The sequence below is a fragment of the Oncorhynchus gorbuscha genome, linkage group LG07 (genome assembly GCF_021184085.1).
Source record: "Oncorhynchus gorbuscha isolate QuinsamMale2020 ecotype Even-year linkage group LG07, OgorEven_v1.0, whole genome shotgun sequence".
NCBI lineage: Eukaryota > Metazoa > Chordata > Actinopteri > Salmoniformes > Salmonidae > Oncorhynchus > Oncorhynchus gorbuscha.
The window spans coordinates 58,931,068-58,950,163 of record NC_060179.1 but is presented as its reverse complement, the minus strand read 5'-3'; the positions used below and the strand labels follow the sequence as shown (position 1 = coordinate 58,950,163).

Genomic DNA, 19,096 nt, shown 5'->3' with positions numbered 1-19,096 from the left:
CTTTAATCATCTTCTGAGCCACACGTCAGCCGGTTGCTAGGTTACAGGTCAGTTCTGAGAAACTGCTAATGTGAAAAGCTTGCAATGGTTTGCTGTGTGTAACATGAAAGCAAGTGACATACTAATTTGAAGGAAATGGCTGCAGTTCTTCAGTTGCCTTCGGTAATGACAGGGATCATGCGATGTATTTTTCCCTTGCCCCAGGCCCCTTTGCAATCATTCATACATTATCTTCAGACATGCAAAACGAAATCAGGAGTCACTGCACTGCACAGTCACATTCAGATACTGTAGTAGCAGGTCATGAAAGAATGGAAGCTTAATATTTTACCCCAATAATACCCATAGAGTTTAACCCCCTTCCTCCTTTTTCAGTTTTCATAATATGTTTTTCTTATTTTTAAAGCTAGACATTGATGTTCATTATAAAATGTCACTTGTTCTCTGAAATACTTTCTGTGAAAACAGCAGGGAAGGTGGCAGCCATGACGGCAAGCTTCTTCAATAACGAGCAAGTGCTACCTGGGGGGTTTCTGATTTGTTTTGTTTTTACCAAGCAAAAATGATTGGATGCCAACTTCAGTAGTATACTTACTTGTATTATTATAACTTAAATAACCATTTATCAATAGTATTATCAGATATTAACACCAGCAAAATGTTCCATCAGACTTTTATTTTGCTCTTTATCCTGAAGTAACAGGTTTGGTTATGTTTCCACTTGCCACTGCAGAAATATGTGTTCAATGTTTATGTATTTCTATTGGTTGGTTCAAGTCAATAAGTTGTTATGTCTTTGGCTACGCTTGAAGACAGGGGGAGATTGCGAATGTCAATTCTTCCCAGTCTGATATATACATGCAAGTGGTAAGTCACGTTCTGAAATAGTGCATTCTATTTACGTATTTACAATGTGTATGAGTTCACTATGTACTTTTCCTGATATATATATATACACACACTCACACACACACACACACACACACACACACACACACACACACACACACACACACACACACACACACACACACACACACACACACACACACACACACACACACACACACACACACACACACACACACACACACACACACACACACACACACACACACACAGTACCAGTCAAAAGTTTGGACACACGTACACATTCAAGGGTTTTCCTTTATTTTTACTATTTTCGAAATTGTAGAATAATAGTGAAGACATCAAAACTATTAAATAACACATAAGGAATCATGTACTAATTAAAAAAGGTTTAGCAAATATAAATATATTTGAGATTTGAGATTCTTCAAAGTATCCAACTTCTGCCTTGATGACAGCTTTGCACGCTCTTGGCGTTCTCTCAACCAACTTCATGAGGTAGTCACCTGGGATGCATTTCAATTAACAGGTGTGCTTTGTAAAAAGTTAATTTGTGGAATTTCTTTAGTTCTCAATGCGTATGAGACAGTTGTGTTGTGACAAGGTAGGGGTGGTATACAGAAGATAGCTCTATTTGGTAAAATACCAAGTGCATATTATGGCAAGAACAGCTCAAATAAGCAAAGAGAAACGACAGTCCATCATTCCTTTAAGACATGAATGTCAGTCAATCTGGAAAATGTCAAGAACTTTGAACGGAAAGGAAGACCCAGAGTTTCTTCAGAAGTGCATTAGTCGACTCTAAAACCAAAATTGTCATGTTTTGTCATTAATTATCATGTGCTATGATGAAACTCTTTCCCTCTTTTTATCCCTCTCTCCCCCTCCCTCTCTCACTCGCATCGTTCCGTTCCTGCTCCCAGCTGTTCCTAAATCACATTTAGTCTTCCCACAGGAAATTAGGTCCCTAAGACCTCATCTATAATTCACCGAGTTACCTCTGTTGCAGATGCTGCGTGGTGAGATGTCTGACGTTCATTAGGCAGTTCTCGACCAGACTCAGAAATTAAAAACTCTGCCCAAATTCATAGCCCAAATAAATGCTTCAGAGTTCAAGTAACAGACACATATCAACATCAACTGGTCAGAGTAGACTGTGTGAATCAGGCCTTCATGGTCAAATTGCTGCAAATAAACCACTACTAAAGGACACCAATGATAAGAAGTGACTTGCTTGGGCCAAGAAACACGAGCAATGGACATTAGACCGGTGGAAATCTGTCCTTTGGTCTGATGAGTCCAAATGTGCGATTTTTGGTTCCAACTGTCATGTCTTTGTGAGACGCAGTAGGTAAACGGATGATCTCTGCATGTGTGGTTCCCACCATGAATCATGGAGGAGGAGTGATGGTGTGGGGGTCCTTTGCTGGTGACACTGTCTGTGAGTTATTTAGAATTGAAGGCACACTTAACCAACATGGCTACCACTGCATTCCGCAGCGATACGCCATCCCATCTGGTTTGTGGTTAGTGGGATTAACATTTGTTTTTCAACAGGACAATGACCCAACACACCTCCTGGCTTCCACAATCACCTGACCTCAATCCAATTGAGATGGTTTGGGATGAGTTGGACCGCAGAGTGAAGGAAATGCAGCCAACAAATGCTCAGCATATGTGGGAACTCCTTCAAGACTGTTGGAAAAGCTTTCCATACTTTGAAGAATCTCAAATATAAAATATAATTTGATTTGTTTAACACTTTTATGTATACTACATGATTCCATATGTGTTATTTCATAGTTTTTTTTTATTTCATAGTTTCTACAATGTAGAAAATAGTTAACAAAGAAATGCCATTGAATGAGTCAGTGTGTCAAACTTTTGACTGGTGCTGTATATACGGAACAAAAATATAAATGCAATGTGCAACAATTTCAAAGATTTACAGATAAAGGAAATCAGTCAATTGAAATAAATCAATTAGGCCCTAATATATGGGTTTCACATGACTGGGAATACAGATGTACATCTGTTGGCCACAGACACCGTATAGATAAGGTAGGGACATGGATCAGAAAATCAGCCAGTATCTGGTGTGACCGCCATTTGTCTCATGCATCGCGACATATCTCCTTCAAAGAGAGTTGATCAGGCAGTTGAATGTGGCCTGTGGAATGTTGTCCCAGTCCTCTTCAATGGTTGTGCGAAGTTGCTGGATATTGGCGTGAACTGGAACACGCTGTCGTACACGTCGATCCAGTGCATCCCAAACATCCTCAATGGGTGACATGTCTGGTGAGTATGCAGGCCATTTTCAGCTTCCAGGAATTGTGCACAGATCCTTGCTACATTTGTCCTCAAGATCTTGTCACTGTATCTCTTTGCATTCTAATTGCCATCGATAAAATACAATTGTGATTGTTGTCCTTAGCATATAGCTGCCCATACCATAAACCCAAAGCCACCATGGGGCACTCTGTTCACAACGTTGACATCAGCAAACCGCTCGCCCACACAACGTCATACATGTGGTCTGCGATTGTGAGGCCAATTTGGCATACTGACAAATTCTCTAAAATGGCGTTGGAGGCAGCTTATGGTAGAGAAATGAACATTCAAATATCTGGCAACAGGTCTGCTGGACATTCCTGCAGTTAGCATGCCAATTGCACGTACATTTACATTTAACATTTACATTTAAGTCATTTAGCAGACGCTCTTATCCAGAGCGACTTACAAAAAAACGTACCCTCAAAACGTGAGATATCTGTGGCATTGTGCTGTGCGACAAAAATGCACATTTTAGAATAGCGTTTTATTGTCCCCAGCACAATGTGCACCTGTGTAATGATTATGCTGTTTAATCAGCTCCTTGATATGCCGGATCCATCAGGTAGGTGGATTATCTTGGCAAAGGAGAAATACTAACAGGGATGTAAACAGATGTGTGCACAAAATTTGAGAGAAATAAAAAAATCTTTAGTGCATATGGACAATTTCTGGCATCTTTCATTTAAGTTCATGAAACATGGGACCAACACTTTACACGTTAAGTTTAGATTTTTGTTTTGTGTGTATATATACAGTATATACAGTGCCTTCAGACACTATTCACACCCCTTTACTTTTTCCATATTTTGATGTGTTACAGACAGAATAGATAATTTATTGAATTGGGATTTTTTTGTCACTGGCCTACACACAATAGCCTATAATGTCAAAGTGGAATTATGTTTTTTGCAAGTGTTCAACACCTTTGTCATGGCAAGCCTAAATATGTTCAGGAGTAGAAATGTGCTTAGCAAGTCACATGAGTTGCTTGGACTCATTGTGTGCAATAATAGTGTTTTAGATGATTTTTGAATGACTACCTCATCTCTGTACCCCACACATACAATGATCTGTAAGGTCCCTCAGTCGAGCAGTGAATTTCAAACCCAGATTCAAACCAGGGAGGTTTCCCAATGCCTCCATAAGGGAACCTATTGGTAGATGGGTAAAACAAAGCAGACATTGAATATCCCTTTGAGCCTGGTGAAGTTATTAACGACAGTTTGGATGGTGTATTAATACACCCATTTACTACAAAGATACTGTGCATTTGGAAAGTATTCAGACCCCTTGAAGTTTTGCACATTTTGTTACATTACAGCCTTATTCTAAAATGATTTAAATATATTTTTCCTCAGCAATCGACACACAGTACCCCATAATGACAACGGAAAAACAGGTTTTTATACATTTTGGCAAATTTATAAAGAAAACCCCCTGATATATCAGATTGACTTTCGTATTCAGACCCTTTACTCAGTACTTTGTTAAAGCACCTTTGTGTCACGCCTTGGTCATTGTATTTTGTGTTTTTGTTATATGTTTGGGTAGGCCAGGGTGTGACATGGGTTTATATGTTGTGTTTCGTATTGGGGTTTGTATTATTTGGGATCGCGGCTGATTAGGGGTGTGGTATAGGCTTGGCTGCCTGAGGCGATTCTCAATTAGAGTCAGGTGCTTTTCGTTGTCTCTGATTGGGAACCGTATTTAGGTAGCCTGAGTTCGCTTTGTATTTTGTAGGTGTTTGTTCCTGTCTTTGTGATGTATTCACCAGATAGGCTGTAATTAGTTTCACGTTTCGTTTGTTGTTTTCGTATTTCAGTTATTTTCATGTACCGCTATTCTGTTCATTAAAGTCATGAGTAACCTACACGCTGCATTTCGGTCCGACTTTCTTCATTCAACAGACGAACGCCGTTACCCTTTGGCAGTGATTACAGCCTCGAGTCCTCTTGGATATGACGCTACAAGCTTGGCACACCTGTATTTGGGGAGTGTCTCCCATTCATCTCTGCAGATTCTCTGCAGATTTTCATCAAGGATCTCTCTGTACTTTCTTCTTTCCCTCGATCCTGACTAGTCTCCCAGTATCCCACATCCCATCAGCACGATGCTGCCACCACCATGCTTCACTGTAGGGATTATTTCAGGTTTCCTCCAGACATAATGCTTGACATTCAATCTTGATTTCATCAGACTAGAGAATCTTGTTTTTCATGGTCGGAGAGTCTTTAGGTGCCTTTTGGCAAACTCCAAGCAGGCTGTCATGCCTTTTACTGAGGAATGGCTTCCATCTGGCCACTCTACCATAAAGGCCTGATTGGTGGAGTGCTATGGTTTTCCTTCTGGAAGGTTCTCCCATCTCCACAGACGAACTCTGAAGCTCTGTCAGAGTGACCATAAGGTTCTTGGTCATCTCCATGAGGCCCTTCTCCCCCAATTGCTCAGTTTGGCCGGGCGGCCAGCTCTAGGAAGAGTCTTGGTGGTTCGAAAATTCTTCCATTTAAGAATAATGGATGCCACTGTGTTCTTGGCGACCTTCAATGACTTCAATATCTGACCAAATTATGAAAGATGAGAATTGTACTTTTGAATTCCAAAGTCAGTGTGTAAGAGGTGAAAAAATGATTGTTGTCTATCAACAATGACAAGTCACCGGGGTCTGACAGCTTTGATGGAAAATTACTGAGGATAATAGAGGACAATATTGCCACCCCTATTTGCCACATCTTCAATCTAAGCCTACTAGAAAGTGTGTTCCATCAGGCCTGGAGGGAAGATAAAGTCATTCCTCTACCCAAGAATAGTAAAACCTCCCTTGCCGGCTCAAATACCCGACTAATCAGCCTGTTACCAACCCTTAGTAAACTTCTGGAAAAAAATATGTTTGTCCAGATACAATGCTATTTTACAGTAAACAAATTGACAACATACTTTCAGCACACATATAGGAAAGGACTCTCAACATGCACGGCACTTACACAAATGACTGATGATATGCTGAGAGAAATTGAAGATCAAATTATTGTGGGGGCTGTGTTGTTAGACTTCAGTGCAGCTTTTGACATTATCGATCATAGACTGCCGCTGGAAAAACGTATGCGTTATGCCTTTACACCCCCTGCTATAATGTGGATAAGAGTTACTTGTCTAACAGAACACAGAGGTTGTTCTTTAGTGGAGGCCTCTCAAACATAATCCAGGTAGAAGCAGGAATTCCCCAGGGTAACTGCCAATTTTCAATCTTTACTAATGACATGCACTGGCTTTGAGTAAGGCTAGTGTGTCTATGTATGCGGATTACTCAACGCTATACACGTCAGCTACTACAGCGTCTGAAACGACTGCAACACTTAAGAGCTGCAGTTAGTTTCGGAGTGGGTAGCAAGGAATAAGTTAATCCTAACTATTTCCAAAACTAAAAGCATTGAATTTGGGACAAATCATTCACTAAACCCTAAACCTCAGCTACATCTCGTAATGAATAATGTGGAAATGGAGCAAGTTGAGGTCATGGTCATGTCATGGTCAAAACATATTTATACAACAGTAGCTAACATGGGGAGAAGTCTGTCCATAATAAAGCGCTGCTCTGCCTTCTTAACAGCACTATCAACAAGGAAGGTCCTACAGGCCCTAGTTTTGTTGCACCTGGACTACTGTTCAGTCGTGTGTTCAGGTGCCACAAAGAGGGACTTGAGAAAATTGCAGTTGGCTCAGAACAGGGCAGCACGGCTGGCCCTTAAAAGTACACAGAGAGCCAACATTAATGGCAAAGAGTACGCAAGTATAAACACCATGGGACCGCGCAGCCGTCATACCGCTCAGGAAGGAGATGCGTCTGTCTCCTAGAGATGAACGTACTTTGGTGCAAAAAGTGCAAATCAGGGCCTCCCGGGTGGCGAAGTGGTCTAAGGCACTGCATCACAGTGCTAGCTGTGCCACCAGGGACCCTGGGTTCGAGCCCAGGCTCTGTTGCAGCCGGCTGCGACCGGGAGGTCCATGGGGCAAAGCACAATTGGCCTAGCGCTGACCAGGTCTCTAGGCCACGGTGTTTCCTCTGACACATTGGTGCGGCTGGCATCCGAGTTGGATGCGCGCTGTGTTAAGAAGCAGTGAGCATGGTTGGGTTGTGTTTTGGAGGACGCATGAATCTCAACCTTCGTTTCTCCCGAGCACGTACGGGAGTTTGTAGCGATGAGACAAGATAGTAACTACTAAAAACAATTGGATACTACGAAATTGGTGCGAAAAAAGGGGGTCAAATTTAAAATAAAATTTTAAAAAGTGCAAATCAATACTAGAACAACAGAAAGGACCTTGTGAAGATGCTGGAGGAAACAGGTATAAAAGTATCTATATCCACAGTAAAACGAGTCCATAACCTGAAAGGCCGCTCAGCAAGGAAGTAGCCACTGCTCCAAAACCGCCATTAAAACGCCAGACTACGGTTTGCAACTGCACATGGGGACAAAGATCGTACTATTTGGAAAATTGTCCTCTGGTATGATGAAACAAAAATATAACTATTTGGCCATAATGACCATCGTTATGTTTGGAGGAAAAATGGGGAGGCTTGCAAGCTGAAAAACAACATCCCAACCGTGACGCACGGGGATGGCAGCATCATGTTGTGGGGGTGCTTTGCTGCAGGAGGGACAGGTGCACTTCACAAAATAGATGGCATCATGAGGGAGGGAAATTATGTGGAAATATTGAAGCAACATCTCTAGACATCAGTCAGGAAGTTAAAGCTTGGTTGCAAATTGGTCTTCCAAATGGACAATGACCCCAAGCATCCTTCCAAAGTTTTGACAAAATGGCTTAAGGACAACAAAGGCAAGGTATTGGAGTGGCCATCACAAAGCCCTGACCTCAGTCCCATAAAATATTTGTGAGCAGAACTGAAAAAGCGTGTGCGAGCAAGGGGGCCTACAAACCTGATTCAGTTACACCAGCTCTGTCAGGAGGAATGGACCAAAAATCACCCAACTTATTGTGGGAAGCTTGTGGAAGGCTACCCAAAACGTTTGACCCATGTTAAACAATTTAAAGGCAGTGCTACCAAATACTAATTGAGTGTATGTAAACTTCTGCTCCACTGGGAATGTGATGAAAGAAAGAAATGCTGAAATCAATCATTCTCTCTACTATTATTCTGACATTTCACATTCTTAAAATAAAGTGGGGATCCTAACTGACCTAAGACAGGGAATTTTCACTCTGATTAAATGTCAGGAATTGGGAAATTTGAGTTCAAATGTATTTGGCTAAGGTGTATGTAAACTTCCGACTTCAACTGTAAATAAGGTATTTCTGTTTTTTAAAATCTGTTTTCGAATTGTCATTATGGGTTATTGTGTTGTAGATTGATGAGTGAAAAAAAAGGCAACTGTAATGTAACATAATGTGGACAAAGGGAAGGGGTCTGAACACTCTCTGAATGCACTTCATATGGAGCATTGTGTGTAGGCCAGTGACAACAATGTATCATTTTAGCTCATTTAAAATTCAGGCTGTAACACAACAATTTGTGTGAAATGTCAAAGTGGTGTGAATACTTTCTGTCTGCAGTGACAGAAGGCCTGGATTAGTGATCTGAATTCCTAAACCGTGTCTAGGTTTCCTGGGTTTTAACTCTGAATCCTCTGCCTCTCTGGGTCCCAGTTAGTGCTTGTTGTGAGGACCAACCATCTGTGAGCAGTGTTAGCATGGTGCTAGCTGGGTTCTGGCTGGGCTCAGGCCTCTGTGAGCAGCTTTAACGTGGCACTAGCTGGGTTCTGGCTGGGCTCAGGCCTTGGGTAATTAACTCTGACAGAGTTGATGAGCTGCTAATTAAATGTTTATCTGGATTTGGCATCTGTCGTTAAACAAAACGTCTGTTAGCTGCCTCTCCAATCTGAGGATTATCAAGAGTGAAAGCTATTGGGCCTGGATCCCTGTGCTAGGAGGAGATAAGGTTGGAATTATGGATTTGGCAACAACATTTTCAACATAGAAATAGTTTTTTACTCAGGTTTCTTTCAGCTGATTGTTTCCTGAATGAAGATGGACTAGTTCATTTGGACTGTTCACTGCCACATGGACACTTCAAGACAGTTTATTGTAGAGAAGTTTTAAATGTTGCTATTATCATCTTATTGCTGTGTATTAAGTTTTAAGATCCCCACTAAAATATCAGATTATGTCAGATTAAAGCCAAAATATCCTCTTAATGTCTCTGAGTTCCAACACCAGTCCTAATTGCAAGATAAACTAACCAGCATCGCTCTCAGGGTGTGGAGCTCCCGCCAGCTCAACTCTTATTGACTTGTTTGCAGGTGGATTAGAGGCACAAACAGAAGAAAAGATCCTTCTGAACACACTATTACACAGATATCCATAACATAGATTAGCATAGGCCTGTGGGTCTTCAGAGCAGTGTGAAGGACAAATTATTATTTTTACTTGGGAAAGGTGAAATATGGAGTTCTATATGTTTCTCACTGCTATCGCTCATTGGAAATGTGGCACATTGTCCTCTAGGTTATCCCATGTGCTGTGTGTATGGGTTGAGAAGAGGAAGGTCAAAGTCTGTTGTAGGACATTTGAAGGTTTCCATGGATTGCGACGTGAACTGGCCAATGTTTCCTTCCTTCCCAATCAAAGATGACAATTCTCTCTGAGGGCAGAATAGGAATGACAAAGGCACAGGGACAAATGGAACAGCAACGATAGCTAAAACCAAATATTTCCAGAACAAAAAAAGTCCTCAGTCCGCCCTCAACTTTGTCAGCATTAAAACTGGAGGAGTGATAGAATGAAGTCTTGTATTGTGGAACGAGACGCTGTTTTTAAAATGTGGAGACAGTTTGAAAGCTCCTGATTATGTTATGGAAAGCCCTGTTCTTGGCCTGATTCCCTTTTCTCACAGTGGATATGGCTTTAACTTCAGTCTCCATAACCGTCCTCCTGGGCATCTTAGGCCTACCTTTTACGCTCCAGCTGATTCCCCCATCCATAGATTTATTTTGATTGGAGTGTCATATTTTCATCTAAATGCTGATCGGTTAGAGGATTGGGTGCAAATTGGAAACCGAAACTTATTCCGGCTTAGTTCCCTACTCTTTTGTATTTGTGGACCAATGTGATTGCGGGGGCCTCTTTTGTGTTCTGTGAGAATTCACGTTTGAAACCCACAGGAGTTCAATGAATTTAAAGAAGGTCTGAAATTGCAGTGGCTACCATACTAATTCAGATATCAGAAGTAAAGTACTGCGGTAGCCTGCATCTGTGGCATATTTCTAGCTATGGCAAGGCTGTCACGTAAAACTGTCTGTCAACGTGACAGACTATATGAAGATGGTGCCGATAAACATGGCAGCTCTGCTTCTAGATCCTAAGCATCTTCACACTATTTTGTTTTTGGATAATTAGCCCAGAACGTTTTTGGGTTATTACATACAGCCGGAAATACCTTTTGACTATCAGAGCGAAGATAACTCGCCTGCATTCCGACCAGGAATATGACTTTTCCGAATTGGATCCTTTGGCAATTGAACTTATCCCAGAAGCTGACCCAAGACACCACCGGCGGAGAAGAGGTATTTGGAGTGGACTTCTAGTCCAACTAAGGAGGCGTGCACACCATTCACCGCTTCCAAGTATATTACTCACTGATGTTTAGTCCCTGGACAATAAAGTAGACAAGCTCAGGGTGAGGATCTCCTTCGAGAGAGATATCAGGGACCGCAACATACTCTGTTTCATGGAATCATGTCTCTCTCTGAATATACTGTCGTTCATACAGACAGCTGGGTTCTCAGTACATCACGCAGACAGGAATAGAGAATTTTCAGGGAAGAAGAATGCCGGAGGTGTATGTTTCATGATTAACTACTCATGGTGTGATTGGGATAATGTACAGGAACTCAAGTCCTTTTGTTCACCCGACCTAGAATAGCTCACAATCAAATGTTGACCGTATTACCTCCCAAGATAATTATCTTTGGTTATAGACACAGCCGTATATATTCACCCTCAAGCCGATTCCACATCCGCCCCCAAGGAAGTACACTGGACTTTGTGGCCACCAACGTGGGCTGCTCAAGAGGACTATGGGCTCTCCTTCTCCATGGCCGGTGTGAGTGAGACATTTTAGTATGTTTACCCTCGCAAGGCTGCCGGCCCAGAAGGCATTCCTAGCCGCGTCCTGAGAGCATGCACAGACCAGCTGGCTGGAGTATTTATGGACATATTCAATCTCTCCCTATCCCAGTCTGCTGTTCCCACTTGCTTCAAGATGTCCGCCATTGAAAGTAAAGGTACTGTAACCGAACTAAAAGACTATCACCCCCATAGCACTCACTTCTGTCATCATAACATGTTTTGAAAGGCTAGTTAAGGATCATATCACCTACACCTTACCTGACACCCTGGACTCACTTCAATTTGCATACCGTCCCAATAGATCCACAGACCTACTGCACCTACTTATTCAAAGGTTTTTCTTTATTTTGACTATTTTGTAGAATAATAGTGAAGACATCACAACTATGAAATAACATATGGAATCCTGTAGTAATCAAAAAAGTGTTAAACAAATCAAAATATATTTTATATTTGAGATTCTTCAAAGTAGCCACCCTTTGACTTGATGACAGCTTTGCACACTCTTGGCATTCTCTAAACCAGCTTCCTGAGGTAGTCACCTGGATTGCATTTCAGTTAACAGGTGTGCCTTGTTAAAAGTTCATTTGTGGAATTTCTTTCCTTCTTAATGCGTTTGAGCCAATCAGTTGTGTTGTGACATGGTAGGGGTGGTATACAGAAGATAGTCCTATTTGGTAAAATAAAAAGTCCATATTATGGCAAGAACAGCTCAAATAAGCAAAGAGAAATGACAGTCCATCATTACTTTAAGACATGAAGTTCAGTCAATGCAGAAAATGTCAAGAACTTTTAAAGTTTCTGCATATGCAGTCACGAAAACCATCAAGTGCAATGATTAAACTGGCTCTCATGAGGACCGCCACAGGAAAGGAAGACCCAGAGTTACCTCTACTGCAGAGGTTAAGTTCATTAGAGTTAACAGCCTCAGATTGCAGCCCAAATAGATGTTTCACAGAGTTCAAGTAACAGACACATCTCAACATCAACTGTTCAGAGGAGACTGCGTGAATCAGGCCTTCAATGTCGAATTGCTGCTAAGAAACCACTACTAAAGGACATCGATAAGAATAAGAGACTTGCTTTGGCCAAGAAACACGAGCAATGGACATTAGACCGGTGGAAATCTGTCCTTTGGTCCAATGAGTCCAAATTTCATGTTTTTGGTTCCAACCACCGTTTCTTTGTGAGATGCAGAGTAGGTGAACGGATGATCTCTGCATGTGTGGCTCCCAACGTGAAGCGTGGAGGAGGAGGTGTGATTGTGTGGGGGTGCTTTGCTGGTGACACTGTCGGTGATTCATTTAGAATTCAAGGCACACTTAACCAGCATATCTACCACAGCAATCTGCAGCGATACGCCATCCCATCTGGTTTGCGCTGAGTGGGACTGTCATTTGTTTTTCAACAGAACAATGACCCAAAACACCTCCAGGCTGTGTAAGGGCCATTTGACGAGGAGAGTGATAGAGTGCTGCATCAGATGACCTGGCCTCCACAATCACCTGACATCAAACCAATTGAGATTGTTTTGGATGAGTTGGACTGCAGAGTGAAGGAAAAGCAGCCAACAAGTGCTCAGCATATGTGGGATCTCCTTCAAGACTGTTGGAAAAGCATTCCAGGTGAAGCTAGTTGAGAGAATGCCAAGGGTAAAAAGTTAAAATAAGGAAAGAAACCTTGTAATGAGTAGATGTGTCCAAACTTTTGACTGGTTCTGTATATTTATACTCCGGACTCCGACGTTGATCATCCTAATATTTATATATTTCTTAATTCTATTTTAAATTTGTGTGTTTGAGCTAAGAACACAAGCATTTCGCGACACCCGCAATAACATCTGCTAAATAGGTGTTTGCGACCAATAACATTTGATTTGATTATGATAGGGATAGGTGTGACCACCCCTGAGAAAAACAAGATCACTGTGTCATGGGAAAAAATGAATCCCACCTCTAATTTGTGTTCTCTTTAACGTAATGAGATTATGTATTTTCATGTATTTTCACATTTTGGTTATTCTATGAGATGATCAATTGCTTGAATATGTACAGGCAAAGGAAAGGCTACCGTTTTCTAAACGTTCTCATGTGTAAGTGTACGAAAACCCCACCTTCAGCTCTCACTCAGCCCTTTCAAACCCCTGCAGGTATTGATTGGCCATGCTGGTCAGCTGTACCAACGTAAAATGATATGATTGACATATGCTCTTTTTCGTACACATCAACAAACAGAGCACAAATATAGTCATTTCAGAAGAGTATTGTCTGTTTAAAAAAAATATGGATGGTTTATTTGACCCTACTGCAACAAGCATATAATCCATCACCGTGTTTTTCAACTTCTCATATTAGTCAATAGAACACAGTTTACATCCAAATATGAACAGTGGTATAGTTTTTATCAACACATTCGTTCACTTCTCATTCTACAAACATAGTTGAAAAGACACACATAATAGTATTCATTTATCCTGTCAAATACTTGGTTAAGTGGGTTTGCTAGTCTGAACTGATCACGAAACGGTGGTGGTTTACAACTTGTTCAGAATCTACTGAAAACATTAGACCGTCTAATACAAAAGCCAACCAGTATGGACTGGTCCATAATACTGCCTCTAGAATTATAGCTTATTTACAATCACCTATGAGCTAGCCATCACCGAACAAATTTATGAAAGAAAGAACAGAAACAGAGTATCTCATTAATTGATTGTGCTTTTGAAACCCACGAAAACCAATTCTCCATTTTGTAAAAATGGAACACTTGTCTCAGACTGAGGCACCAATAAAAGTGCTAGTAACGTTAGTTTTGATTTATTTCAAGATCTCTCTACAGCTATGCGTAAGACTGGCGTTACAAACGGTAGTTTATATTTATATATTTATAAAGTTGTTACAGGGCCGTCCCGGTTTCATCACCCGTGGTTGTCTTGTCGTGTCTTTCAACAACACTTGTCTTGGAGACATCGATTGGATCAGTCCTTGTGTTTTACCATGCAAAGCCCTTTAGAGTTGCGGTAGAAGTTCAAAGAAGAAGAGATTTGTGTTGGACGGTTGGACAGAAAGGCTGCCTGAGCCTCGGTATTCTCATATAATCAATGTCCCCTCATATGGGGGAGCTGGTGCTTAGGGCACAACAGGAATAACAGTAGAGTAGTTTGCCAATTTCACAGCACACTACCACAGCTGAGCCATGTTTATCTGGAGTCAGTCTTTATGGAGTTTGTGTCTACAGAAGAACTCCAGTCTATTACAATACAGTACTTGGTTCTGGTGAAGTCCGGAAAGGCAAAGAGATGAGGGTATTATCTTTTGATTGACTTAGCAGGAAACTAAGCTACAGAGTGTCATGTCCCACCTTACAAACAGTTAGTCTCTTCCCATCCCTTTCCCCACACAAACATAATCCTTCCCATACTAACGATTAGCTGTTAGCGAGTTAGCAATACCCATTGCGTCACTCTCAAGCTAGCCGTTAGCGTGCTAGCCAGCGTTAAACAGTCACTTCGGTCTTGCTGCCTGTGCGATAGTGCTGCTGCTGCTGCTGTTGCTGTTGCTGTTGCTGTTGCTGTTGCTGTTGCTGTTGCTGTTGGTGGTGGTGTTGGGGGATGTAGTGGAGCTGCTCCACAGTGTGGGTCCTTCTAGAGGCAAACTGCTGCCTCTTATTAGTTGTGTGGTTCATGGCTAGAGTGTTGGAGTGTGCCCCTTGTCCTGGTCCTGGTCCTGCTCCGCCTGCCGCTCCTGCGTTGTTCGAGGCACTGGGATGGGAGTGCATTTTGGTCATCTTGTAGCGGTCCATGAGTGGCGTCGTGGGCATGAACACGTCCGGGTGCGAGATGGCGTGCGACATCGACTTGTCGTTGTTTCCCCGGAAACCGCCGGACACGCTGCCAACTACACCACGCTTTAGCGACATCATCATTTTGTCCGGCGAGATCAGAGGATCCTGAGATAGCAGGCGGTCTTGGGAGTACAAGCGGTCTTGCGAGTAGAGGCGGTCTTGGGAGAAGTGGCGGTCTTTAGGGTACATGTGGTCTTGCGATTGTAACAGCCTGTCTTTGGAGTACATGCGGTCCTTGGAGTACAGCCGTTCCTGGGACATCAAGCGGTCCTGAGGAAGCAGGCGTTCCTGAGACCTCAGCCTCTCAGCAGACAGTAGCTGCTCATCAGACAGGATTCGTCCTCCATGCTCGGTCATCCCCATCCCATAGGAGATGCTATAGTCTTCCTGGGGGCCTCGGTGTGGGGACAGAACCCGGTCCTGAGACATGGCCCTTTGGACTCGGGGAGGCCTCTGTCTCCTGGGGGCCTGCTGGGCCTGGGGCTGCTGGGGTGGGGCCTGGGTCACCTGGGGCTGGGGGGGCTGGCTCTGGAGCTGCTGCTGCTGCTGCTGTTGGAGGAATGGATGAAGATACAGTCAACTCTTGATATATTCAATGGCTTGGGACTTTTGTAAATGCATGCTCTGAACAGGCACCACTGCCTAACAAAATGCAGATTTATACAAATATGTAGATGCAGTACTTGTTCCTGGTTCATTTTGATGACGTGTAAGGGCAGGGTGCTTCTGGCTGCCAGGTCAGGGAGGTGACGCTTGCGGGTGTAGTAGTCGTCGACGTCTTTATCCGCTGTGGAGAGACAGAGGGAGACAGAAGAGGTGGATTAGGAGAGAGAAAGAGGGAGGGAGAAGGTAGAGAGGGAGAGAGAGTAGGAGGGAAAGAGAGAAAAGGGAAGTAAAGGAGATTGAATAGTGGGTCTGAAAGGTGCTCCGAGAATACGACAATCCTGGCCCCATCTGTGATTTTACCGGCGTTTCTGGCTGTGGACGTTCCAAAGGTTGCGTACAAGTCTGTTAACAAACAGTGTCATACACCACACAAAGACGTCATACACAAAGGCTATTTGAAAAGACGCAGGATCACGTAACATGGATGAAAATTAATCTGCACGTTCATGTATTAACAAATCGAACATGGATGTGGGTTGTGTCCAAGAACAGGTCTAGAGATATGTGCATGTCTCCAGATTGTCTTGGCAGGATGTGTGATATCACACCCTCACACCTTGTATGTGTTATAAAGGAGACTCACTGGGGACCATGCATCAACCATTAGTCATACGTACGGATTTGACATATTCAGACACACACAATCACGTGCGCCACACACACACACACACACACACACACACACACACACACACACACACACACACACACACACACACACACACACACACACACACACACACACACACACACACACACACACACACACACACACACACACACACACACACACACACACACACACACACACACACACACACACACACACACACACACACACACACACACACACACACACACACACACACACACACACACACACACACACACACACACACACACACACACACACACACACACACACACAGATGTACAGTACACACATGCTCACATACAAACATCCTGTCAAACTAAGATGTAAAGAATATATGTTTCATGGTCACATATACCGGATAGGTGCAGTGAAATGTGTTGTTTTACAGGGTCAGCCATAGTAGTATGTCACCCCTGGTGCAAATTAGGGTGAAATAACTTGCTCAAAAACACATCGACAGATTCTTGACCTTGTCGGCTCCAGTATCCGAAAACAGAGACTTTACGGTTCCTATCCCAACGTTCTAACCACTAGACTACCTGCCGCCCATGACTAAGTAAAGCTGCGGCAGAGATGATATATATTTATATATATCTAAAAAATGGAAACCTTTGAAGTTCACACCCAAAAAGACAGCTGTCTTCCTCTGAGTTGGTTCCTTTTCACTTTGGCTTTGAACGTTTTGCTGCTAAAGTCAGATGGAGATTAACTTTCATAACATGAATCCGTTAATAATATTCATTATTCATAAATTGAAAAATAAAACACCTCTCCAGAAACCAGAGAACAATAATACACCATTGTAGAATAGATCCAGCTGTATAAATGATGGACACAAGGCTTTTAATACACCTCAGGCTGATCAGTCCTTTCACACAAACGTCAATTATGACAGGGCGCTAAAAGGGGATTGGCTAAAGCGAATTACCAGATGAATAACAAAAAACTCATAGAACGCCGCATATATGGTGTTCAACCTTCCCATTCTATCATATATCCGTTCTATACTGGCTAGTTGATATATATAAGACCATATATACTGTATAGGCTTTTAATTGGCATGAAAATTATGTGTGTTATTAAATAAATTAGCCTAAATCAGTGAAATATACATCTTCTTAATGAATAAAAGAGCAAATAAAAGTAAGATGCCATCATTAATTCTAATAGATTAATAGATTCGAGAAACATGTACTATGCATTTGAATTCCCTATGGGGAAGAAGGCAAGGCCAGTTCAGGCTGAAAAGAAATCATCTGGAAAAGGACTGAACGTGTGTGCAGAGACACACTGTACGCTTTACTTTCAATTTATACATCAATTTACATGTATTAGTAGATGCTGAGATTTGCCATTTCATTATTCCAATAAAGGAAATGCGTCTCTATCTCGCCTCTGGCTCTATCCTACATGATCTATCAGTAGAAAGATGCCTTTTGGCTATTTGCTGCTGCAAATGATTTGCGTTGGAAGCAGATAAAGACAGTCAGGCTGGGCTGGCACTGCCTGAGGACAGTGTTAGGTTTTTAACATGGCAACAACATTCACCATGCATTTTGTAACATTACTTATTAAGACAATTTCCCAAGCACTGACATTTCCCATGCAATGACATAGCATCTTCCAATCAATATGCAGTCCAATATCTATTAGACAATAACAAGCACAAGAGACACCTGAGACAGGCACATGTATAACGATTTTGACCCACTCTAGAGATAGCAAGCACTGATGGGATCAGATCCTTCACTTTGGAATACATTTTATGGATTTCAAGTCTCCCCATTAGACCCTGTAAACTCAATAGGTGCTTTTTTTGGTTGAATAGATCTCGTATTTGATTCAGTGTGAGTGTGTGTGCGTGTGCACGCGTGCGTGTGTGTGTGTGCGCGTGTGTGCGCGTGTGTGTGCGTGTGTGTGCGTGTGTGTGTGTGTGTGTGTGCGTGCGTGCGTGCGTGTGTGTGTGTGTAACAGCACCGACTTTAGACACACCGACTTTGAATTGTAGACTACAATAGATTCAGATCTCTCCCTTTAGTCCCATGTGGCTCAGTTGGTAGAGCATGGTGCTTGCAATGTTAAGGTTGTGGGTTCAATTCCCATGGGGGACTGGTGTTCAAATGTATGCACTCCCTACTGTAGGTCCCTCCAGACAAGGGCATCTGCTTAATTACTCAAATGTAAGTAGGACAGCCATGATGCAATTACACAAGCCTTAAGGAATATTTGTGTTCTGCTCAATATGACGAGATGAACCCCAGCGTAGTACACTGAATCAATACAGAGCTGCAACTAGAGCACAGCACCGAGCTTAATGTGGTTAAATGCTCACACTGAGAAATGGTGGCTGCTGCTTTTCTAAAGAGACATCTTTAAAGAGAGAGAGTGACTGTGTGGTGTATTGGAATGGAATACCACTGAGGTGTGGTTTTGATGAAGTTATGGAGGGGCATGTTTGATGTGTGTATTTGTAATTGTCTGTCCCCTCTCATCCAGGCACTCTGTTTATGCCTTCAAGAGTCAGCACTTTCTGGAAAGGTTGTGAATGCTGATACACTGAATATTAGGACCCTTTCAGAA

The 19,096-nt window shown here is 42.4% G+C and overlaps 1 protein-coding gene across 4 annotated transcripts in view; it reads right to left on the bottom strand.

Annotated features, from left to right (window-relative positions):
• Positions 1-13,618: 13,618 nt before the first annotated feature.
• Positions 13,619-19,096, bottom strand: part of LOC124040115 (protein shisa-6-like) — a 68,881-nt gene continuing 63,403 nt past the window's right edge. For all 4 annotated transcript variants that reach the window (XM_046356962.1, XM_046356964.1, XM_046356965.1 and 1 more), the window contains 2 exons: positions 15,879-15,982; positions 13,619-15,744 (listed from right to left, as the gene is read on the bottom strand). In XM_046356962.1, the coding sequence (XP_046212918.1) occupies positions 14,848-15,744; positions 15,879-15,982 (1,001 nt within the window). In that variant the 3' untranslated portion in view covers positions 13,619-14,847. The remainder of the gene's footprint in view (positions 15,745-15,878; positions 15,983-19,096) is intronic.